Source organism: Paramormyrops kingsleyae, chromosome 25 (assembly GCF_048594095.1).
Source record: "Paramormyrops kingsleyae isolate MSU_618 chromosome 25, PKINGS_0.4, whole genome shotgun sequence".
Classification (NCBI taxonomy): Eukaryota; Metazoa; Chordata; class Actinopteri; order Osteoglossiformes; family Mormyridae; genus Paramormyrops; species Paramormyrops kingsleyae.
Window position 1 is genome coordinate 7,986,546 of NC_132821.1, and position 25,153 is coordinate 8,011,698.

At 42.9% G+C, this 25,153-nt stretch overlaps 2 protein-coding genes across 2 annotated transcripts; both read right to left on the bottom strand.

Annotated features, from left to right (window-relative positions):
* Nucleotides 1-16,121: 16,121 nt before the first annotated feature.
* On the bottom strand, nt 16,122-17,974 carry LOC140583154 (uncharacterized). The gene is made up of 8 exons (XM_072707790.1): nt 17,868-17,974; nt 17,416-17,709; nt 17,121-17,337; nt 16,918-17,037; nt 16,676-16,836; nt 16,381-16,584; nt 16,186-16,249; nt 16,122-16,154 (listed from the first exon to the last, which is right to left on the bottom strand). Exons 2-8 carry the CDS (start codon nt 17,484-17,486, stop codon nt 16,122-16,124), a joined length of 870 nt encoding a protein of 289 aa, XP_072563891.1. The 5' UTR covers nt 17,487-17,709; nt 17,868-17,974.
* Nucleotides 17,975-24,049: 6,075 nt separating this feature from the next.
* LOC140583155 (uncharacterized) lies at nt 24,050-25,120 on the bottom strand. The gene is made up of 5 exons (XM_072707791.1): nt 25,089-25,120; nt 24,794-25,010; nt 24,591-24,710; nt 24,349-24,509; nt 24,050-24,257 (listed from the first exon to the last, which is right to left on the bottom strand). Exons 1-5 carry the CDS (start codon nt 25,112-25,114, stop codon nt 24,050-24,052), a joined length of 732 nt encoding a protein of 243 aa, XP_072563892.1. The 5' UTR covers nt 25,115-25,120.
* Between the last annotated feature and the right edge of the window lie 33 nt (nt 25,121-25,153).

The following is a 25,153-nucleotide window of genomic DNA, read 5'->3' on the forward strand; positions in this document are numbered from 1 at the left end:
CCCAGAAATGAGCCCCACCACAGTGGTCTCATCTGCAAATTTGACAAAGGTGTTGCTGTTGTGGGCGGGAGCACAGTCGTGTGTGTACAACGTGAAGAGCAGGGGGCTCAGCACGCAGCCCTGGGGGGAGCCAGTGCTGACAGTGATTGCTGAGGAGATATGGGGGCCCACCCTAACCCTTTGTTTACGGTCTGTCAGGAAGTCCTTAATCCACAGACAGGTGGAGAAGGGGAGTCCCAGGTGTGACAGTTTGCACACCAGTCTGTGGGGGAGGATGGTGTTAAAAGTAGAGCTAAAGTCAATAAAGAGGAGACGTGCGTAGTTCCCCTGATGCTCCAGATGGGACAGAGTAGCATGAAAAGCAACAGCTACCGCATCCTCCGTAGACCTATTTGCTCTGTAGGCATCAAAGGTGGGAGGGATAAAGGACATGATATGACTCCGGACCAGTCTTTCAAAGCACTTCATCAGGACTGGGGTGAGCGCTACTGGCCGGTAGTCATTCAGGCAGGTTACGGATGATGTTTTTGGTAAGGGGACTATGGTTGAGGATTTCAGACAGGGTGGACAAGTCATTAGACTCGCCTTTCATGCTCCCCGGTCGCCCAGAGGAGGATGGGGTCCCCTTCCGAGTCTAGGTTCCTCTCAAGGTTTCTTCCTGCTAGAGGGAGTTTTTCCTTGCCACTGTCGCCTCAGGCTTGCTTGCTGGGGTTCTGGCCGGTTAAACATAAAGTGCTTTGTGACAATGACTGTTGTTAAAAGCGCTATATAAATAAAATTGAATTGAACTGAACTGCAATAACTCCTAATGACTCTGAAACAAATTAGTCCAGCAAGCATTAAACTCGTTGGCCCGGTTTACCAGACAGAGACTAAGCCTAGTCCTACAATAAAAAGGTCTTTTAATCCAGAATAACTGAAGTATGCTTTCTCAGTCAAGGATTGAAACAGTTTTGGACTTAGCCTAGTCCTGAACTAATTGAGCCAATTTCCTGATGGAAGATTAGAGTGACTGCAGGAGTAAATGATGCCTTAAATTAAGCCTCCAAGGAGGCAGGTTTAACTTCAGATTAATGCTGCTTGTCAGAAAAGACACATGGATTATTTAACCTATGTCAGTTAAGATCAACGAGTACCAGTGTCATGACGGCTGACGAGGCGGCTGCAATTAATTAGCACCACGCCTACCCAACTACTTAAACTTATTGTTGGTCATGCCACTTCCGAGCGATTCTCACCCTTGTCTTTGTTACAGCTCCGCTCCGCCCTACTCTCCCCACTCCCTCTGAGTGTTCTGTCCTGACAACCACCAGATGGACAAGTTCTTGCTGACAGAAATGACCCATTGCAACATTTTCATGAATGTAATTTTCAAAATCATTTTTGAAGGCATAAAGAAAATGCAATGGAGATCATTTCTCTTTTGGAGGCCAGGCTTCCATCTATGATCCAAAGAGGAAAATCTGTTCCGGTATGTGTCCAGGTACTTATAACTTTAAGGTTTTTAGCGTGTGGCACTTTTCACCAAGAGACTGGGTACTGGTGTAGTGTCATTCACAGAGTATACAGGGCAATATGTGAATTAAGAGCACATTACATAATCTTCTCTGACCCTACAGCTCAGACTAAGTACAAGACACAGGCGGAACTCATCTTCCCATAAAATATACCTCTACTCCAGATGCTGAGGAATATAGGAACCGCAAAAACTTTCTTTCCATAATTGCGCAAGGTGTACGCACATCAAAGTTACAATTTTCAAACATCCTTGAACATTGGAAAGATGCAACTCATGATTTGTGAATTTCCATTAAATCATTTCTGTATACTCAGCTTGAAAGAGGAGAGCATAATGGAATATTGCTTGACGACAGTGCGTATGCTCAGAAGAATTTTGTGTTTACTTCATGCTCTCACCCAACAGCTGAGTGATGTCACTACAACCAGGCTCATGCACACTAGCAGTCTAGTAGAGCACGTTTGGTGTTTGGAAGAGTCAATGTCAGTGCCTCGGGAAAGCACTTTGGTTCAAATTAAGAAGCTGTTGCACTGTCATCACTGCAACAGCTGTCCTTCACAAATGTCTGAAATGCATGGATGCCCAGATCCTCCAAGAGAAGAGGACAACAATGCAGATGTTCCACCATTTACAACAGACTATAGAGATGGACTTGCATACAGAGATGCTTTTGCATTGTGCCACATTGTTGACTTTATTTACATTTTCATCGTTCTACTCGGATCAGATAAATTTTCTTATTCAATGAGCAAATACATTTTAAAAGCAGAAGTGTACATTTTATCTGGTATGATACAGAAACAGCCATAACATCCAACATGAGTTAAGACGACAATATTTATTTATTTTGTTTCTGGTACTGATGAGACATCTGAGACGGTTGCATCTTTCTCTCCATCAGCATTTCCAATTGTAACTGAAGAATCTTCATTTTAATATCATGCTCTTCCTGCAGATACTTTAGCTTTTGCTCATAAAATTCAATTGCCAGCCTTTCCTGGAGAGAGAGTCTTTGGTGAGCAGTAGTGGCTGACACTGCCACCCTTGCTCCTGCAGATGTGAGCGGTGAATCAACTTGCAGGTCTTGAGTACTGTCCACATCATTTTGTCCTTGAAACAAGAAAAGTCCATATGTATGGTCAAATAAATGCAGATTGCATGAAGAGATATTTCATATCAGATGACACAGAAGTAAATGAAAGTTTTAAAGTAGAGAAAGAAAAGGCAAAGTGAAATGTTCTCACATACTTGAGGTAGATGTGTGTGACACCTCATCTGAACCCTCCGGATGGTCGTCAGTTGAGATGTTCTCCAACATTGGCTGGCTCTCCGTTATTCCAGGCGGTGAATCATCCAACTGATCGGGTTCTTCATTTGCCTATAAATTGCATTTAAAGACAACCTCAGTTCAGCTAATTCAGACTAGTATAGGTGATTTTAAATTGATCTCGTCTACTACAAGTCATAGTGCAGTAATCAGTAATTAATCATTTTTAAAACCATGATTAACTATTCCAGATTTAAGGCCAACCCCTGACTTAATTTAAACCCTGTCTGGGAAACTGCCCCCTTAAGATTAAACTCAGTACCTTGATGCTGGTCTCTGGGACCTCAACGAGGACAGAACTCTCACGTCTGTTACCCACAGCTTCAGTGGCGTCTCCCTCACTGTCTGCCTCAGGTCCCACACCTGAAAACAATACTGCATGGTGAGTACAGGCATTTGTTCCACTTTTTTTACCTCCTTCCTCAGCTTAGCCCATGGGCACAGGCTAGTCACTCAGTGGAAAGGTGTGTGATCTACAGGTGATGCAGTAGGCCTACCTGTCTCAGCCTCTGCAGCTGGGCTGCAGAAATCATGGTCAGCAGGAGGGCTGCATGATTCCAGGCACTGATGCAGAGTGTGGTCCAATGAGAGAAAATTCTGGACAATACTTCTCACAAAGTACTGTCCAGCAAACTTCCACTCAGACCCTGCTTTCACGATGGCATTTGGTGCGTCATATTTGACAAAGCACCTTTTTCTGCCCTTTATGATGGTGAACTCGATACACCGTGTAACGCCCCCCTGCTCATAAAAGACCTCCACACGGTAGACTACTCTCTTAACCTTGCACATTTTGGTGACTAAAAGAAGTTTGCAGTTAATGCGTGTTGCAGAAAATGTCAAACTGAGATGATCGTCCGACAACGATCAAATTTGTACTCTGGGTTCTAGAACTTTCAACTTACACACGTAAGCAACTGTTTATGCACGTAAACAACTGCTTATGCACGTAAACTACTCTTCCAAGATCTCATTGGAAACGGACTGGAACTGAATGGAAGAACGTCACTTTGTAGACGAAATGTATTTCGTGAGTGAAAGAAATGCATTTTGTTTACGTGGAGGGTGCGCGCCTGTGTAGTACCTTTCAATGACCAGAAGGTGGAGCGCCGGCTTTGATTTTGCAGACCCGTGTGACTACGTTTAACTGTAATTTCAATGTCATTTAAATTTTAATAGAAATAGCTTCTGGGCTCATACTTTCACGTTTGCATGTACTCATTGGTGTCACTGTTTTTTTATTACATTTTGAATATTTTTGAGCCTAGCCAATGAAAAATCGCGCCGCCTATTCCCTACTGTTGTCGGCTATATTACCTAGGCGGTTCACCGCTGAATACCACGCTCCCCGGTACTTCACATCAGACACACTGAGTAGCCTGCGTGTAGAATACAAGGTTAAAATTCCAATGGATTAATACCAGGAGTCACAGATGGTCTGCGGATCCTCGTAAAATCGCTGCAGCAAATGCGTTTTATGAACGAAATGACTTGTTGTTGGAAGCAGATACATTCAGCCTTCTGTCCGCGAAATGCAAGGTGCTGATATCAGATTTGACGTTTTATCTGAATGTCAGAGACTGTTTTAGTTCTGAAGTGTGTTCGGACTGAATGAACATTTGAACCAGACTGTAGCGGTCGCGCAGAGTTTGTTTACAGAGTTTGTAAGAGTTAACGTGAGTAATCTTGACGGAGCTTTGTAATTTAAATGCAAAAAAATGTAATTGTAATCCGTTACAGTTACTAAAGAAAAAAGTGTAATTAAATTACAGTTACTTATGGAAATATTCATGATTACAATTTTAGTTACATCATAAGATTGTATGCTAAACCTTGCTAATATCTTTAATAAGTGTTTTTATTGCTTTTCATGTTTTTTTTATATAAAACATCCTCTTTTGCTATTTCCACAGACGAACGTTTGAAACTATTCGATGCTTCTGATTGGTTATACTGTCACGCATGGTTCGAATTACGGGGGGTACTGGGGGGTACGTACCCCCGATCAAGATCCAGACCCCCCCCCCCAAAGAGACAAAAATAGCAGTTTGGGGGGGTCTTAACGTTTTTCTTTTGTTGTAAAAAAGAAAAGAAAAAGCTAACCTCACCTCAATGTAAAACAATTCCAGACACCCCTAATGTGGACCGTACCATTTAAATCACCTCGGCGCTAGAAGCAGCCAGTCGGTTGCGTCATTCATTCTCATTGAGTGACATGTTCGTTGTATTCGTCTATCGTGGTACTGTTTGTCGTGCATTGGTCAAAGTAAGTAGTCAGCAGAAGTCTAGCCTGTTGAATATGCGTTATTTTACAACCTTCATTTATTCGTTTAAGTGTTTCATCTACTAATGCAAGCTGACGTCTTTATAAGTTGAATTACGTACCATTGTCCTTCTGAGGCCGGTATAGTCAACGTTCGTCACTTTAACTAGCAAGACAAGCTAAGTTCTCTATTTAAACCAGGCTTATTTGGTGAGGTAAAATCGATCATGGTTATTTTCCAAGGAGATTAACTCTCTATGTTTTCATTCTCATTTTATCATGAATAAACTGTGCCTTTCTGAAATTAATACGCCATTTAGCCTGTGTGGTTTATTACTATTAGGCTAATGTTAATGCATAAGAAGGTCTAACGTTATGCTCTGAAAAAACATTACTATAAGTGAAACTTTTTTTTCCAAACAATTTTTATTTTTAAACTTTGTCATAAAGATTAATACAACGTTCGAGTTTTCTATTATAACCCGATATAAAATAAACTATGTAGGTATGTCACAAAAAAAATCGAAGTTGTTGGATTTTTACAAAAATAGCACAAAAAGGGCTTGATACGACCTTTCCAATGATACCAAGAACTTCTTTCTGTGATGAATGGCAAGAAAGTTATAGGATATTTTGTAACGCCAATTAAGGCTTATTAACGTCCACTTAGTAACAGATAAAACAATGGAGAACCATACTTGACTTTGTGACCTGTTTATGGTGTTCAGAAAAATGAGCATAACTCTGTTATTGTTTATCAGATTTTAATAAACTAGGTATCATTAGAAAGCTTATTCCTTGCCTAACAGTCTCAGATACACTGAAAATAAAACATAATTATTTAATTTATTTGTCTGTCAATTAATACTCACCGGAGAATGTATGTAGTGAATAATACAAAGAATGTCTTTTCAAAGAGTCCACAGCATCAAATTAAAAAGTACTCTGTGTTATCATTATAATCCATTCAATAATAATAGATTTGAAAAGCATTGTCCATAGTAAAGTATCAAAAGGTACAGGTAAATATGCAGTATGTGCCCGTAAAGAACTGTCTGATCTCCGGGAGTTGAAGAAAAGAAGTCTCTGAGATGCTGCCTTGCTATGCCAGCCCGTGCTGGTTGTGGAGGATTACGTTTTCTCTTCATGTTAAAGGTAACTGAAAAGACAATATGCAACTATTTCTAGCCTTTCCAACCCATTCAAAATTATCAATCATCTGTGTTACAAAAGCAAGCGATGGGTATCTACTCCATTTTATTACAAGAATATATATTCATAAACACATACTGTATAACCTCATTTAAAAGCCTTCACATCATTTTAAAGCTGTAAATTCCATGCTGAAAATCATGCTATTTTCGGCTCTTGCTGCACTGTTCACCACAAAACATGGCCGGCTCTCGCGGCGGATCCAAAAAAGTGAACTGCTGATCGATACATTTTGCTCAAAATACACCTAAATACAATAAACTAACTAAGAAATATAATTATCATAGTTTGAAGAATAATTCTGCTTACCTTTATTGTCCCAACGAAGGTTTTAACGAGTGAAATTTTCGGTAAGATCGGAAGGAAATTTTGAAGTTATCAGAAAGTCAGATTACCGTGTTTTGAATGGAAATCCCCAGATGAAGGTGTGTTTTACGTTATCAGAACGGGTTACCCTAATAGACACAAAAATAACACAACAAAAAGGCAAAAACTATTGGGATACCCTGGCGCTCTGGGGAATGGCGACCAAATTGAAAACGAGGCTGCCTGCCAAAGCCCCTATGGCGCAGAACTGGTGATAGTGACATACCTAAACTATGTAACTATAGGATACTTGTCTATATATTCTCAATGTCCATCAGTTCCACAAAAGAGTCACCATTCAGACTCTGCAAGTAGTCACAGAACACCTTCCAGATGGACCAGAACACACAAAGTCTGTTCTTCAAAAAGTAGGTAATCTTTTCTAAAGCAAGAAATGAAGTCATCCCCTATATCCATTGAGGCATGTCAGGACATTCTTCTTTTTTCCAAGAGCATGCAATTACACGTTTGGCTTCCAGCAGACAAAGAATCAGCAGCAATCTTTCATGTTTGGTAATTTAAAAATTCAAAGGACAAATATGTAATATACACAGCTTGGGATCAATAGGAATTACTTTACAGATGATTTTACTTACGATGTTCAATATTTTAACCCAAAAACAATTAACTTTAGTGCATTCCCACATACAATGAAATAAAGTTCCCTTCTCTTGCTTACATTTATAGCATTCATCAGGAATATTCCGGTTGAAGTGGTGTAACTTGACTGGAGTGATATATTGTCTACTATCCATTTAGCCATTTATACTGAAGCAGTCTCAGATGAGTGTTCATTGTCTGGGTTTGGGCTTTTAAACATACGATTTGCCACTCTTTCTCGGTTATATTAACCTGCAGGTCAGATCGCCATGCTTGAAGTCTGTCATGAAATGATTCTTTAGAATTAGCTACAAATTGTTTATATAATAGAGATATTTGACCTCTACCTTTCAAACATTTAAGTGTAATATTTTCCAAAGTAGAAAGAGGAGGCTCAACCAGGCTTTGGCCTTGCCTTGATTGAATGAAGCTACGTAATTGCAAATATTTGAAAAAGTGTTTTTGCGGAATTCTAAACCTTGTCCTAATGTCTTCAAAGGACATGAATTTTCCTTCATTATAGAGATCAGGCACCTTGCTAATACCTTGAGTCGACCAGATTTTAAAACCTGGATCTACCCTACCACGATGGAAATTTTCATTACCAAAAGTGAAAAGCATGAAAGTCGTGGTAATTCACCTAAATGAGTAAGTGCCTCAAACCAAACCCTTATAGTATTTCTGGTATATGGATTTTTTGTGCACTTAATCAACTTTTTAACATTTGCTGAATAAAGATATAAATTCAAAGGAATTGAAATAGAATGAGCCTCTATAGATACCCAGGTTGGAGGGTAATCCTTCTCAAAGTAAAACATTGCTGCTCTAATTTGAGCCGCCCAGTAGTACCATTTCAGGTTGGGTAGGTTTAACCCCCCTCTATCATAGGGCAAGTAAAGCAAGGAAAGTCTGAGGCGAGGGCGCTTGTTGTTCCAAATAAAGTTTGTAAAAAAAAATTTCATTAGGACAAAAAAAGAGGAATGTGGAGGAAGTGGGATGGATTGGAAGAGGTATAACAATTTAGGCAGAATTGACATTTATAATATATTAACACGGCCAATCAGAGAGATGGGGAGTTTTGTCCACCTGTTCAGCAGACCAATTATTGAATCTGATACAGGCTTAAAATTAGCTGATACAATTTCATTAACAGTTGGTGTAATTTCAATCCCAAGATAAATGAAACCGTCTTGTGAAATTCTAAAGGGTGTCTGAACTGGGAGGAGAAGCCTTTCCACTTTATGAAGGAACATCAACACAGATTTAGAATTATTAATTTTATAGCCTGAGAATTCTCCAAATGTTTCAATCAAATTTAGCAATGCTGGGATAGATTGTTTTAAATTGGAAAGGAATATAACAATATCATCTGCATATAGTGAGATACGATGTTCTGAAGGGCCAATTGTAATACCTGAAATGTGTATGTTTACGGATTGCCATAGCCAGTGGCTCCGTCGCTAGGGTAAAAAGTAAGGGAGAGAGCGGGCAGCCCTGGCGTGTTCCTCTGTGGAGTCTGAAAGGGGCAGATATTATTCCATTTGTTATTATCTCAGCTGAAGGGTTAGTATACAGGATCCGTACCCATTTCAAAAACCCATCCCCAAACCCCATTCTTTCCATAGTTTTAAACAGGTACTGCCACTCAATCCTATCAAACGCTTTTTCAGCGTCTAATGACAGAAATGCATTATCACAAGTATTCGATTTCTCATGTAATATATTTAATACTCTACGAATATTATGCAATCCTTACCTCCCCCAAACAAAGCCATTTTGATCCATGTTAACAAGCCTAGGCAAATGTATTTCTAATCTTTTTGCTAGCACCTTGCAAAGAATCTTTAAATCATTATTCAGAAGAGAGATGGGTCTATATGAACCACAAGCAGTTGGTGGCTTGCCGGGTTTTAACAGCAGAGTTATCGCCATATTCAAAGAGGGAGGCAAAGCCTCATTTTCCAAGGATTCCAGGAACATGTCTAAAAGGGGGCCAATTAATTTATGATGGAAAATTTTATATAACTCTATTGGTATGTCATCAGGCCCTGGGGTCTTCCCTTCTTTCATACTGGTAATGGCCTCAGACAGCTCCTCAGATTTTAGGTCCTCTTCAAGAGATGCCATGAAGCCCGAACCTGTGGATTTAAAGTCCAAAGCATCTAGAAAAGCTTTTTCTCTCACTGCAGCACTTTCCGAATATTCAGAGCTGTAAAGGGTCTGATAGTAATTCCTAAAGACGTCATTTATCTCAGTCTGATCCGATGTTACCTCTCTCTCTCCTTTATCTGAATGGAATTTATGGCTCTTTCAGTTTGTAACTGCTTAATACACCAAGCCAGTAACCTGCCCGCTCTCTTCCCCCCTTCATAATAAGTCTGTTTGAGTCTTAGCAAGCTTTTCTTTACGCGTTCCAATGAAAGTTTGTTATATTTCATCTTCAATTTGTGCAGCTCCAGAAGAAGATCAGGTGAAGTTTTTTTGGTATACTTCAAATTCAATTTTCTTTATTTTGTTTTGAAGGTCTACCATTTCTACTTGACAATGTGTCATGGTTCCGGACGGCATCTCGGGCACGGGGCATGATGAACAAATAAGGGGCGGACGACCCACTTGCGGCTCCAGGAACAATAGAGGGGTTTATTAAAACAAAGACAACAAAAACACAAGAAAACCAAAAACACCACGAGGGGTCAAAACTAAAACAGGGAGGAATTTACTAGACTAAAACACACAAGGAAAACTAACTAGCACGACACTAAGGTAAACTACAATCAAGGGAAAACCAGAGACAAGACTAGACAAGGGCATAGATGACTTAGACAAACCATAGACGAGTGTAGACCTCAGAGACAATAGTCCAGACACGATGAACCAGCGGGGAACAGAACAAAGGCAGGAACTAATATACTACAAGGGGTAATGACTAACACAGGGCAGGTGAGACTGATTAACAAGGACTAGGGAAACAAGACACAGGTGAAACCAATTAACTCAAAGAAACTAACAATCAGGGAAACTAAGAACTAACCAAGAATGCATATATCAACACTAGGGAAGTACATAGGAATAACACAGGCAGGGGAACAAGAAACAAAACCAAAACCGATTACTAAATCAGACACCAGGGTATATCAAGCACAAAGGAAAAAACCAGGGAGCTAAATACAAAAACAGAGGAGGTGGGATTCGAACACAAGACAAGAGGGAACTCAGGACAAGGGGCAAACAGACAGCACATGCTAAATACATTGAGCCACGAGACCAGACAAGTGACAGGGGAGAAACAAGGACTGACGTATGGACGGGATGACCAGCACCACCTGCTGGTCAAACGGGGAAGGGGCACGGAAGGACCACAGCGGGAGGCCGACCCTGACACAATGTTTGTATTTATAATTTGTATAGCTACTCATTCATCCTCTTATAAAGGCTTAAAATGCTTCCCACCGGACTGAAGCAGATGTTTGATTTGTGTTCATTTCAAAATAATAATCTATCTGTTCATCAATTAACTCCAAAAATTCGGGATCTCTCAACCAGGTCATATGTAGGTGTGAAACTGCCATCAATCAAACAAAAGTCCTGGCAGTAACAGGAGGACAGGCACAGCCTATAATGATCCATATGAATTTAACAGTATGACTTAGAAGGGTATAACTTTGAGAAGACAGGAATCTCACTGATAAAAAAAGTATAGGTACATTTTCTAGCAAAAATGCAATAAACCATTATTACATTTATCTGACTCACTCTATTTGTTTATGCGACCTGCAGGTCAGCCATGGCTGTGTTCCCAGTGTGTTGGGGGACGGGTACCTCTGTGTGTGCATCAGAGAGAGGTGTGAAACAGCCATCAAGGAAACAGAAGCCCTAGCAGCAGCAGGAGGACAGATATTTCTACAATGTGCCTAACATTTTGATGTGTTGCTCTAAAACTAGTTGGATGAAGGACAACTACATATTAAGAAGCATTAACATTAAGAGTCTTTGCTGTAGGTGAGCATATATTACACAGGTCTACAAAAAAAAAACATTCAGGTAATTCTGCTGTAGGACTGATAGCGGTTTTATTCTCTCCATCATGGTTGGTTTCAGTTGGCATTGGTTTCAGTTGGCATATTTTTACATTATGACTTTCACTCTACACCAAAATCAAAACGAAGTTCTTCACCAAGATCAATTTTCCTCTGAGCTAAGAAAATGATGACGTCCTGCTCTTTCCCGTCCATCTCCACGGTGTAGAGCCTGGGCCGAATGTTGGCTTTCTTCCTGGAATGATTAATTAGCCGTCCAAAAGTTTGCTTCTTGGGGTGGCACTCACATTGAGGTGCGTGTGAATCAATGCACATGTGATTATTTTTACTGTCATATACCCAGTCTGCTCCTCAGTTGTAGCCTGGTGGATCTGCCAGCCCTCTGTGGCTGTGACTACCCGCCCATGGTAGTCACAGACCACCTCACCAGCCTGGAAATGCCGGGTCGTGCAGACGCCGTCTTCACAGATCCGGTGCAGACGCCGTCTTCACAGATCCGGTGGGCTTCCAGTCTTTTTGGATGCTGGCAGCGCTGGGGACGTTGCCCTTCCAACCCTGCTTCTTTATCCAAGCGTTGATCCTCGACTCTGTGGGTTCCCGTCTGCCAAAGTGTGCTGTCAAAAGCAAATGAAATTGGTTGGTTAGTCAAGATGACTATGTGAATCGTGTACATAGGATAGTTTCTCAGTAAAAAGGTCATTAATTAGTGTCAATAACAATACTCAACAGAGGACATGCTTCACGCGCAGTTTCATCTGGGCCTTCAGCCAGCGCTCGTAAAGCTGCCTCTGGAACTGGCCTGACGTCTGTGAACGAACGGTCCTGTCTGGCACGTCTCCATCCAGGGTCACCGGATGAGTCTGCAGAAGCCGGTCATATGCTGCCTGGACGTCGGTCCGTTGATTTGATCCGGGGGCAGCACTACGCACAGCACCACGGGTAGCACGGATGGTTCCCTCTTCTGCAGAGGAGGCACTGAAATACAAACAGTTTAAGATTAGTGTTCAGTTATGAGGGCTTTGATTGTGTGTGTTGAAAGTCCGACAGCAAACATAAAACATGCTTACCTTAAGTCACCTGCCAGCTTGCTCAGCAGCTTACTGGCTGCCACCACATTTTTAGCCGTCGCAGCAGAATGACTGAGATAATCAGCCACCAAAGTCTTTTCAGAGTCTGTCATGTTCTTGGTGGCTGTCCCAAACACTCGCCGGGCAGTCTGGCTGGTCACTGGGTCCAGCTGGTATCTAAAGTGCAAAATTAACATGGCCTTTATTAATACTTCTCACATGACGCCTGATAACGTGTAATCAGAACATATTGTGGGGGAAATGCATCACGATGGTTAGCTTACCTTTGGTGCAGCCGGTGGAGGTCGGCTGATGCATTGTATATCGGCCTCCCTGAGGAGGAGACAAAGAACCTCTCATCTCCCCCCTGGTGATCGGTGGTTCTTTTGCTCCAATTGGAGGCCAGGAGCTGCGGACGCACGTGACTGAAGTAGGTATCAAACCACTGTCGGCAGAGGAAAAACATGAACAAGGATTTAATTTTGAAAAGATGCTGTTTGGTTCATGCAGGAAATATGAAATAAATCTGGACCAATTTGAATAAGTTACCTTCTCCTCCTCAGAGGATAGGGCAAACGCAGCCACTCGTCGTGTGGACGATCTGTGCTCCTTTACCCCAATGACCGTGTAGCCCGACTCGTCTCTGGTCCTCTCCATCCACTCCTGGACCTGCACAAAACAAGGACGTCACACTGATTAATAAAGGTAACGGCAAAAGTGTCAGTGACAGACAAAAAAAGAGTACAATACTTACAGTCATGTGCTCCACCACGCCTGCTTGCTGGAGATGCTTCAGGATGACAATGGCCTCCAGGTAGTAGAGCAGGAGGCAGCACTCTTTCAACTCCAGGGGTGTTTCTTCTGGATAAACCTTTCCGACGATCGCCAAGAAGTCGTGCTTGGCAGCCCTCAGCACGGCCCAGCAATCTTCTGGATTCAGAGGGTTCTTCTCTGTCAGAATGGCATGCCTATAGAAAAATCAATTATTCTCAATCCTGATTTATACAGTCCACATTTTAAAATGCGAGTAACACGGAGGAGACTATGGGCAGAATTTATAAGCAAATCACGATGTAAAAAATGAAATAGGTTATAACAATTGAACTTACCTCCTTTGGACGATCTCCTTACTCGCCAGCTTAGCACAGCTCAGCTGTAGTGAGCTCAGTTCCTCCATGAAGAACTTGGCGTCGTTCCACAGTCCTCTGCTGTCATGCCGGAGGTCGGTGATGACAGTGTGGTGCTTCAGGAATCTGTCAGAGGAAGTGCGGGTATCTAAGTATTCATATGTATGATATACACACATGTTCATATGCACATATATACATATACACCTAAGCACATATATAAAATACACATTAAAATACTATAAAAAAAATATACGAAACAAGCTACCAACCTCCTCAAGCTCTTCAGGTAGTTCACCTGGGTCTGCCCGGACAGCCCGGCCTCACTCAGCTCCCGGAAGAAGAGCCTGGCCTTCTCCCTCTCCCTGACAAATTCCAGGGAAGGCTTCAGAGGGGTCATGTAAAACATGAACCTGCTGGCATTTTCCACCTAAAAAGAAAAAAACAGAATGAAAATGAATAAATATATATATATTTTACTTACTATAAAGCTAAAGTGCATTTTAAGGGAATCCTCACCTCCTGCTTAAAATTTTCATTCAGGAGATCCTTCTCTAAGTATGTGGCGAAGCCCTTCAGAAGGGGATGGTCCAGACAATGTTTCCTGTACAGTCCCTTCTCCTGCATCATGTGTCTGGAGGTCTGTGGCCACTGCACCTCCCGGGTACGACGCCCCTACCCCCGGGTAGTTACACAATGTTTGAACGCATAAACTACCCTAAACACAAAATGAACACAAACGAGTGATTTATTGTAAACGGAAAGGTCACTTCTCTTTCCGCTGTCCTCCAACCTTAAACAGCAAGCTATAAAACGGACGGCATGAAAGAAAATACTTCAGGCCACAGAGCTGAATTAGGCCCCGATGACGCAGAGGAAATTGAATAATTCAAACATCCCCTTTTTTTAGCAAGTAACCTGTGGGTCGCACTGGTAAAATAGTTGTTTTTTTTCCTTAAATGGTCCCATTATTCATCATGTTTTTATGCTCCACAAATACTGTAGGTTGTCAGCTTTATTTGCCTGTGTACATTTTATATTGTCTGTCATTGCTTTGACCTCTGTGATTTTGCTAAGGTTATCCTGCTAATTCCCTTGCAAACTGTAAAATAAAAGCGTGATTATTTGAGTAGACGGGCTGTGTGTTTCAGTTCGTCACGTGCTTTGGTGTATTTGCGGTGTATTACAGGTCAGTGTGCCACGCATCAGATAGGTAGTGGCCCAGTCTATAATGCTCCAAATATTTTGAAGGGTTACTCTAAAACTGCTGGGGCTATTGACATGTGTCTGGTCTCTGTGTGGACCACAAATGTTGTGCTCTAATTTGATGCTTAATTTGGCTTTATAGCCTGAGGTAGGAGCTCAAACAGACCTCATTCCAGGCATCCGTACAGACTGTCAGGCCCTTCCGAAGTCTGTTACCCCTCATCTCAGATGTTGATGTTAAAAGCTTGAGTAAGTGACCTGTGGGCCGCACTTAAAATACTGTAATACTTGGGGCAACGACAAGGTCTTAAACTTTATACATTGTCAAAAAAAACCCCAAAACAATTGTACTAGAAAAGTGTCACTTTATTTCACATTTAAAGAGTTATTTCACATAAAAACTGCATACAAGAAAATAGTACAGTGCAATCAGGATGTACTTGGGCCAATTGATTAGAAATTAAGAGCTTTAAATTTGATGAATGAATAATCTGCCCAACCTTGCACGGTGGAATAATCTACCCACATCACTTTTGGGAAGAGTAGCAACAATCAAAATGATGATCTTGCCAAAAATTAACTACATGTTCTCAATGGTTCTCAGTCCCTCTCCCCTGAACGATTTCCTCTGCACCCCATAATCGAACAACAGTTCCTCCCCAACATTAATCCTGTTCAGGGCCAAAAGCAAAATAACATCCTGTCCCCCGACGGCTGGGCTGTACAGTCTTGGCCGGAGGTTGGCCTTCTTATGGGAATGATTAATCAGCCGGCCAAAAGGCTGTATGCCCGGGTGACAGGCACACTCAGACTTATGGCTGTTCCGGAAGAAGAACATGTAGCCAGATTCTTCTTCCTTCGTCGATGAGTGAATCCGCTGGCCCTCAGTGGCTGTGACTACCGGCCCGTGGTAGTCACACACCACCTCACCAGCCTGGAACTGCCGGGTGGCGCAGACTCCCTTCCCCTTCCCCGCAATGTCCATCACCACAAGTCCCTTCCACTTCTGGTTGTGGATGAGCTCCTGGATGTGGCTAGAGTCCATGGCAGTGTCCACCGAACCCACTGGTCTCCAGTCCTTCAGAACGCTGGCCGCGCTGGGAACGTTACTTTTCCAGCCTTGGTTCCTGATCCAAGCGTCGACCCGGGACTCGGTGGGCTGCCGTCTGCCAAAGTGTGCTGTCAAGAACAAAGTAAATTGTTGTTAGTTAAGAAGCCTATGTAGATAGGACCGTTTCACAGTAAAAAATGTCATTAGTGCTACAAACAATACTCACACAAGACATGCCGTACGCGCATCCTCATCTGGGCCTTCAGCCAGCGATCATAGAGCTGCCGCTGAAACCGGCCCGACGTCTGCGAGCGTGCTGTCTTGTCTGGGATGTCGCCATCCAGGGTCACGGGGTGGGTCCGAAGGAGCTGATCGAACGCTGCCTGGACATCCATCTGTTGGTTGGATGCCGGGGCAGCATCCCGTGCGGCACCACGGGCAGAACAGCTGGGTCCTTCCTCTGCGGAGTCAGCGCTGAGTTAAATATAAAAATAAAAAAAATTTAAAAAAACCCACAAACGTTTAAGGTTAGTGTTCAGTGGTGAGGGCTTTGGTTGTGTGTCTTGATGTTGGTAAGTGTGTTGACAAACAGAAAACATGCCTACCTTGAGTCACCTGCCAGCTTCTTCAGCAGCTTACTGGCCAGCACCACATTCCGCGACTGCTTCATCCGGTAGTGCTCGTCAGCCGTCGCAGTGGAATGAGTGAGGTAATCGGCCACCAAGGACTTCTCTTGGTCCGTCAAGTCCTTGGTGGCCGTCTCAAAGATGCGCCGGGCCGTCTGGTAGGTGACTGGATCCAGCTTGTATCTAAAATACAAAAATACATTTATTAATACGTCTCACACAACACGTATGTAGAACATATTATAGGGGGAATTAATCATGACGATCAGCTCACTTTTGGTGCAGCCGGTTGAGGTCATTCGAAGCGTTGAACGCCGGCCTGCCTGCGGTGGAGACGAAGAACCGTTTGTCTCCTCCCAGGTCATCCAGTGTCGTCCGGCTCCTCTTGGAGCTCAGGAGCTGTGGCCGTACCTGGGTGAAGTAGATGTCGAACCACTGTTGGCAGAGGAAAACAGATTAAATCGCTGCTCTTGAAATAAACTATGAAATAAATCTTATCAAACTTGATATACTTACCGTCTCCTCCTCAGAGGACAATGCAAACGTGGCCGCTTGCTGCGCCGACGTCTTGTGTTCCTTCACCACAATCACCGTATGGTCGGCCTCGGACGTGCTCCTGGTCATCCACTCCTGGACCTACACAATACAATGATGTCCCACTGATAAATAAGAGTATCGGCAAAAAGGAAAAGTGAAGACAAAAAGAATACAACACTTACGGTCATGTGCTCCACCACGCCTGGTGGCTGGAGATGCTTCAGAATCACCGTGGCCTCCAGGTAGTAGAGGACAAGGCAGCACTCTGCACACTCCAGGGGCATCTCCTCCGGATACACCTTGCCAAGGACTGCCAAGAAGTCGTTCTTGGCAGCCCTCAGCACGGCCCAGCAGTCCTCTGGACTCTTCTCTGGGCTCATCCCCGTGAGAATGACATGACTATGTGGGTGGGAGAAGAAAATTCAATTACTGTCAATCCTAATCAATACAGTACACATTTTAATAAAATGTGCTCACAATGTAAAATGGCTCTGCTTCTCCATGCAGTGCACTCCAGGAGCAGTGAGGGAGATAAAAAAAAACATCATGAGTGTGTTAAACACAGTAGAGGAGATGTATAATCAAATCATAATATGGAATTTAACGGGTGTTGACAGTTGAACTTACCTCCTTTGCGTCATCTCCTTACTCACCAACTTTGCAGAGCTCTGCTGGAGTGAGCCCAGGTACTCCACGAAGAACATTGCCTCATTCCACAAGGCAATGTTGTCACGCCGGAGGTCGGTGGCCACGGTGTGGTACTTGAGGAATCTGTCAGAGGAAGGACATGTATGTAAGTATCCATATGTACATAAACTTGTACATGCCACCATGACAATAGTGGGAGGACTGAACTTCCTTGAAGAAAACAGATACGACAATACAACACAAACCTACAATATACTGTTAAAAATCTACATGCTACCAACCTCTTCAGGCTCTTCATGTAGTTGACCTGAGTCTGCCTGGAGAGACCAGCCTCAGTCAGCTCCCGAAAGAAGAGCTTCGTCCTCTCCCTCTCCCTCAGAAATTCAAGGGATGGCTCTTCAGGGTTCACAAAAAACATGAACCTGCTGACGTTTTCCACCTGGAAAATAAAATCGGCATTACTTAATGAATATATTGCGTAGATATAAAGCTCCAAAAAATAATATAGTGAACTTTTATGGGAGACCTCACCGTCTGCTTGAAATTCTCAATCAGGAGATCCTTCTCCAAGTATGCGGCGAAGCCCTTCAGGAGGGGATGGTCCAGAGAATGTTTCCGGTGCAGTCCCTTCTCCTGCATCATGTGCCTGGAGGTCTGTGGCCACTGCACCTCCCGGGTACTGCCATGTGGAAAACATATTTCGTCTTAAAATTGCACCTTCAATTGGCTCACAAGCAAAAGCAAAAGGTATCAATGAAGCTGCAAATCCGAGACACTCATACTCACACTTGAAAGATCTCGCCGTTGCTGACACTGACTGCGTCCTCCGACTGCTCAGTCGCCGAGCTCTCCGGTCGCTGCACGGTTGTACCAGCCATCACAGGAACACTGCTGGTCTGCGCCGCTACTGCTGGGGAGGGGGTGTCAGGCACCACCATGTGGCGACGCTCCAGCTCCTGGATCATCCTTTCAGATAAATAAGTAAATAAAAAAAACTGTTAGTAAATGTCATACTGAAGAAACGAAGCGAGATGTGTAAAAAAGACTGAAGAGTTTTCCCACCAACCTGCTCATAGGATTAGCATCATCCATAATGTCTCGCAGGTGCCTGTAGCTGAACACCCTGCCCCACTGCAGAACTTCAAGCGCATCCTGCTTTGCCTTCTCCACTACTTCTTGGATGGCTTCTTTCGAAGATCTCTTCATGCACACCCTAGTCAGATGCACCGAGAGGCTTGCCTGTGTCTTCTTGCACACGGGGCAGAGCAGGAAATGCCTGTTGGAAGTACTGCGGATATAAAAAAACAACAACAAAAAAAAACAATTAACAGTTTTATGTAACAGTCAAGGAAGTGTTACTTAAGATTAGATTTAATTCATGATTTTCAGGACCCATTCCAGTCATCATCATCAACATTGTTCATTCCTCAGTGGTTTGGATAAATAACATTTGCATATCTATTGTCATCCTGATGGGTCCCAGACTGAGAAAAGTAATTAGTAAACTACATGATCACAACTACTAAAAGATTTTTACTAATTACAGTCGAACTTCGTTACAACGTACCTCGGGGGACATTAAGAATTTGTACGTTATAACCATAGTATGTTGTAACCAGGTCCCTCAAAATGAATGGAACGGGGGCTGCATGCAAGAAGTGCGGCCGGCGTGGAATGCTTCGTGAGGATAGGTTCATACAGTTAGGCGCGTTGCTAAGCGATGTAGATGGCCGGCAACAGCCGATTCTGAATTGTGCACGCGCTGGGAAGATGAGGCTGTACGTTGTAACGATGGTCAGTTTGCCTATTTTCCTCTGAAAATCATACGTTATATCGAAGTTTACGCTGTAAAGGTGTATGTTCTAAGCGATACCGGCAAATGGAATAATGCAATACGCGAATTCGGGACATCGAAATTTGAACGTTGTATTGGTGTAAACGTTATAAACGGGGTATGTTGTAACGAGGTTCGACTGTAGTTACATTTATATCAAGCAATATAAGCCCTTATATTTTAGCAATCTGAAAGTGCTACAGAGTAAAAATAAAGAGATTAAATAGGAGAATCTATAAAATGTCTTTCTAAAAAGATGAGTTTTTGTAATTAAAAAAAGTTGCTTCGAAATATTGTTTTAGTTTTGTAGTGGATGCAATTTAAGTTTAAACAATAGTACTGTAGTCAGTTTAAGAGACTTAAGCAGTGTCAGTAAACTACATACAAAGATGAACAACACAGTTTCTACACATTCAAAAGCAATAATAAATTGATCGTAATTACTTACGCCTTGGAAGCCATTCTTCACGAGTTGTTCAACAAAAGATGAAATCTTGAGCAGAATCTGGAGCTCTTGTCTCGCTGGAAGCAGAGGTAGAGTGACTGTACATGCGGAGGTCTCCTCTTAATATACGATTCTGACCGCCCCCCCGCCCCCTCGTAGCCCCGCCCACCCCATCCCACCCCACTCCACCCCCGGTGTCACTCTGAGGGACACTTCCACTGGAAGACAGTTTCAAACAATATAACTTTTAAAAAGGATAAGAACTGAATTTTTATTTCTAAATAAGGTGATAAATCGATAGTGCAGTTATAAAACTTCTGCACGATTTCGCCACCACACCACAAAAATATAGTAGCCTATTTAATATAATATAAATCTACCCAAACAAAAGATCCCTTACGTTGCTTGCTGACATACATTTCATTTGTGTCTGTCTTTGCCATTTCAAAACCATGTTGTGACTCTTGTGTGACTTTAATATAAGCTATTGGAGCTGTAATATTGTCAGTTTTACAATCTCTTGATTAATGTGGAAGATCGTAATTTAACATACATAGGATGGTAATAAAGAATGTTTGCTTTCTTATGTGTCGGTCACGGTAAGCAACCGCAACGGCCCGCATACCAAGCTACAGCGATTCTGAGCAATATTGGCAGTATGATCCAATTTCGATTTCGCCGTTTTTACCCCGAAATTTCTGCACGAATTCGCCACCACACCACATATATATAGTATACTATAATATAATTTACCCAAACAACGGATCCCTTATGTTGCTTGCTTATATACATTTAATTTCTGTCTGTCTTTGCCATTTCAAAACCATGTTGTGACTCTTGGGTGACTTTAATATAAGCTATTGGAGCTGTAATATTGTCCGTTTTACAATCTCTTGATTAATGTGGAAGATCATAATTTAACATACATAGGATGATAATAAATAATGTTTGCTTTCTTATGTGTCGGTCACGGTAAGCAACTGCAACGGCCCGCATACCAAGCTACAGCGATTCTGAGCAATATTGGCAGTATGATCCAATTTCGGTTTCGCCGTTTTTACCCCGAAATTTCTGCACGAATTCGCCACCACACCACATATATATAGTATACTATAATATAATTTACCCAAACAACGGATCCCTTATGTTGCTTGCTTATATACATTTAATTTCTGTCTGTCTTTGCCATTTCAAAACCATGTTGTGACTCTTGGGTGACTTTAATATAAGCTATTGGAGCTGTAATATTGTCCGTTTTACAATCTCTTGATTAATGTGGAAGATCATAATTTAACATACATAGGATGATAATAAATAATGTTTGCTTTCTTATGTGTCGGTCACGGTAAGCAACCGCAACGGCCCGCATACCATCGGAAAGCTGCAGCGATTCTGAGCAATATTGGCAGTATGATCCAATTTCGATTTCGCCGTTTTTACCCTGAAATTTCTGCCTGAATTTGCCCCCCCTCCCCGCCGCCTTGCTCTAACCCACTCTCGCACTCGCTCACTATTTGGAGCGAGCCAGCCTTAAAGGGCCCAGATAGCATTACTGATGGTACCATATATTGTTCTAATCCGTACTGTTGTGACACAGACAAATTGACATACAGTGACTACTAATATTAGCAGGATAGACTCAGTGTATAATGTTCCGAATATTTTGGTGTATTGCTCGGCATTACTGGTTGTTTAATACATTTATTTTAGTCACTCTGTTTACCTGATCTCAGCCTAATTGTTGCGCTGGCAGATAGTTGGGGGATGGGTAGCCGTGCATGTGCATCGCAGAGAGGTGAAAAACAGCAATCAAGGAAACAATAGCCCTCATCTCAGAAGCCGATGTTAACGACTTGAGTAACTGACCTGCTTGATTCAAATGCTGATGACTCCCAGGCTGAGGAATTTGTAACTAAATAGTTGGATTAAAAATATTTGCATCATTGTAATTTGCTCACAACTACAGCTAACTTGCCTGTGTGGCCCTGTTCCCTGTTTTCTTCTGCTTATTACTTACTTTTAGTTGAATTTCCAATTGTCATCTCCATTGTTTAGTGCTCAATGTCTTTGATAAATAACATCATATATATAATATGTCTAATATAAGTTTAATAACTTTATAATTTAATATAAGTTAGGACAAGCTTAATACTCTAATTGTATATCAACTATATATATCATAATTAGCCCTTCTGAAGTCTGTTACCCGTCATCTCAGATGTTGATGTTAACCGCTTCAGTAAGTAACCTGTGGGTCGCACTGGTAAAATAATTGAGGTTATTTTTCCTTAAAACGGTCATCATGTTTTTATGCTCCACAAATACTGTAGGTTGTCAGCTTTATTTGCCTGTGTACATTTTATATTGTCTGTCATTGCTTTGACCTCTGTGATTTTGCTAAGGTTATCCTGCTAATTCCCTTGCAAACTGTAAAATAAAAGCGTGATTATTTGAGTAGACGGGCTGTGTGTTTCAGTTCGTCACGTGCTTTGGTGTATTTGCGGTGTATTACAGGTCAGTGTGCCATGCATCAGATAGGTAGTGGCCCAGTCTATAATGCTCCAAATATTTTGAAGGGTTACTCTAAAACTGCTGGGGCTATTGACATGTGTCTGGTCTCTGTGTGGACCACAAATGTTGTGCTTTAATTTGATGCTTAATTTGGCTTTATAGCCTGAGGTAGGAGCTCAAACAGACCTCATTCTAGGCATCCGTACAGATTGTCAGGCCCTTCCGAAGTCTGTTACCCCTCATCTCAGATGTTGATGTTAACCGCTTGAGTAAGTGACCTGTGGGTCGCACTTAAACTACTGTAATACTTGGGGCAACGACAAGGTCTTAAACTTTATACATTGTCAAAAAAAACCCCAAAACAATTATACTAGAAAAGTGTCACTTTATTTCACATTTAAAGAGTTATTTCACATAAAAACTGCATACAAGAAAATAGTACAGTGCAATCAGGATGTACTTGGGCCAATTGATTAGAAATTAAGAGCTTTAAATTTGATGAATGAATAATCTGCCCGACCTTGCATGGTGGAATAATCTACCCACATCACTTTTGGGAAGAGTAGCAAACAATCAAAATGATGATCTTGCCAAAAATTAACTACATGTTCTCAATGGTTCTCAGTCCCTCTCCCCTGAACGATTTCCTCTGCACCCCATAATCGAACAACAGTTCCTCCCCAACATTAATCCTGTTCAGGGCCAAAAGCAAAATAACATCCTGTCCCCCGACGGCTGGGCTGTACAGTCTTGGCCGGAGGTTGGCCTTCTTATGGGAATGATTAATCAGCCGGCCAAAAGGCTGTATGCCCGGGTGACAGGCACACTCAGACTTATGGCTGTTCCGGAAGAAGAACATGTAGCCAGATTCTTCTTCCTTCGTCGATGAGTGAATCCGCTGGCCCTCAGTGGCTGTGACTACCGGCCCGTGGTAGTCACACACCACCTCACCAGCCTGGAACTGCCGGGTGGCGCAGACTCCCTTCCCCTTCCCCGCAATGTCCATCACCACAAGTCCCTTCCACTTCTGGTTGTGGATGAGCTCCTGGATGTGGCTAGAGTCCATGGCAGTGTCCACCGAACCCACTGGTCTCCAGTCCTTCAGAACGCTGGCCGCGCTGGGAACGTTACTTTTCCAGCCTTGGTTCCTGATCCAAGCGTCGACCCGGGACTCGGTGGGCTGCCGTCTGCCAAAGTGTGCTGTCAAGAACAAAGTAAATTGTTGTTAGTTAAGAAGCCTATGTAGATAGGACCGTTTCACAGTAAAAAATGTCATTAGTGCTACAAACAATACTCACACAAGACATGCCGTACGCGCATCCTCATCTGGGCCTTCAGCCAGCGATCATAGAGCTGCCGCTGAAACCGGCCCGACGTCTGCGAGCGTGCTGTCTTGTCTGGGATGTCGCCATCCAGGGTCACGGGGTGGGTCCGAAGGAGCTGATCGAACGCTGCCTGGACATCCATCTGTTGGTTGGATGCCGGGGCAGCATCCCGTGCGGCACCACGGGCAGAACAGCTGGGTCCTTCCTCTGCGGAGTCAGCGCTGAGATAAATATAAAAATAAAAAAAATAAAAAAAAACCCACAAACGTTTAAGGTTAGTGTTCAGTGGTGAGGGCTTTGGTTGTGTGTCTTGATGTTGGTAAGTGTGTTGACAAACAGAAAACATGCCTACCTTGAGTCACCTGCCAGCTTCTTCAGCAGCTTACTGGCCAGCACCACATTCCGCGACTGCTTCATCCGGTAGTGCTCGTCAGCCGTCGCAGTGGAATGAGTGAGGTAATCGGCCACCAAGGACTTCTCTTGGTCCGTCAAGTCCTTGGTGGCCGTCTCAAAGATGCGCCGGGCCGTCTGGTAGGTGACTGGATCCAGCTTGTATCTAAAATACAAAAATACATTTATTAATACGTCTCACACAACACGTATGTAGAACATATTATAGGGGGAATTAATCATGACGATCAGCTCACTTTTGGTGCAGCCGGTTGAGGTCATTCGAAGCGTTGAACGCCGGCCTGCCTGCGGTGGAGACGAAGAACCGTTTGTCTCCTCCCAGGTCATCCAGTGTCGTCCGGCTCCTCTTGGAGCTCAGGAGCTGTGGCCGTACCTGGGTGAAGTAGATGTCGAACCACTGTTGGCAGAGGAAAACAGATTAAATCGCTGCTCTTGAAATAAACTATGAAATAAATCTTATCAAACTTGATATACTTACCGTCTCCTCCTCAGAGGACAATGCAAACGTGGCCGCTTGCTGCGCCGACGTCTTGTGTTCCTTCACCACAATCACCGTATGGTCGGCCTCGGACGTGCTCCTGGTCATCCACTCCTGGACCTACACAATACAATGATGTCCCACTGATAAATAAGAGTATCGGCAAAAAGGAAAAGTGAAGACAAAAAGAATACAACACTTACGGTCATGTGCTCCACCACGCCTGGTGGCTGGAGATGCTTCAGAATCACCGTGGCCTCCAGGTAGTAGAGGACAAGGCAGCACTCTGCACACTCCAGGGGCATCTCCTCCGGATACACCTTGCCAAGGACTGCCAAGAAGTCGTTCTTGGCAGCCCTCAGCACGGCCCAGCAGTCCTCTGGACTCTTCTCTGGGCTCATCCCCGTGAGAATGACATGACTATGTGGGTGGGAGAAGAAAATTCAATTACTGTCAATCCTAATCAATACAGTACACATTTTAATAAAATGTGCTCACAATGTAAAATGGCTCTGCTTCTCCATGCAGTGCACTCCAGGAGCAGTGAGGGAGATAAAAAAAAA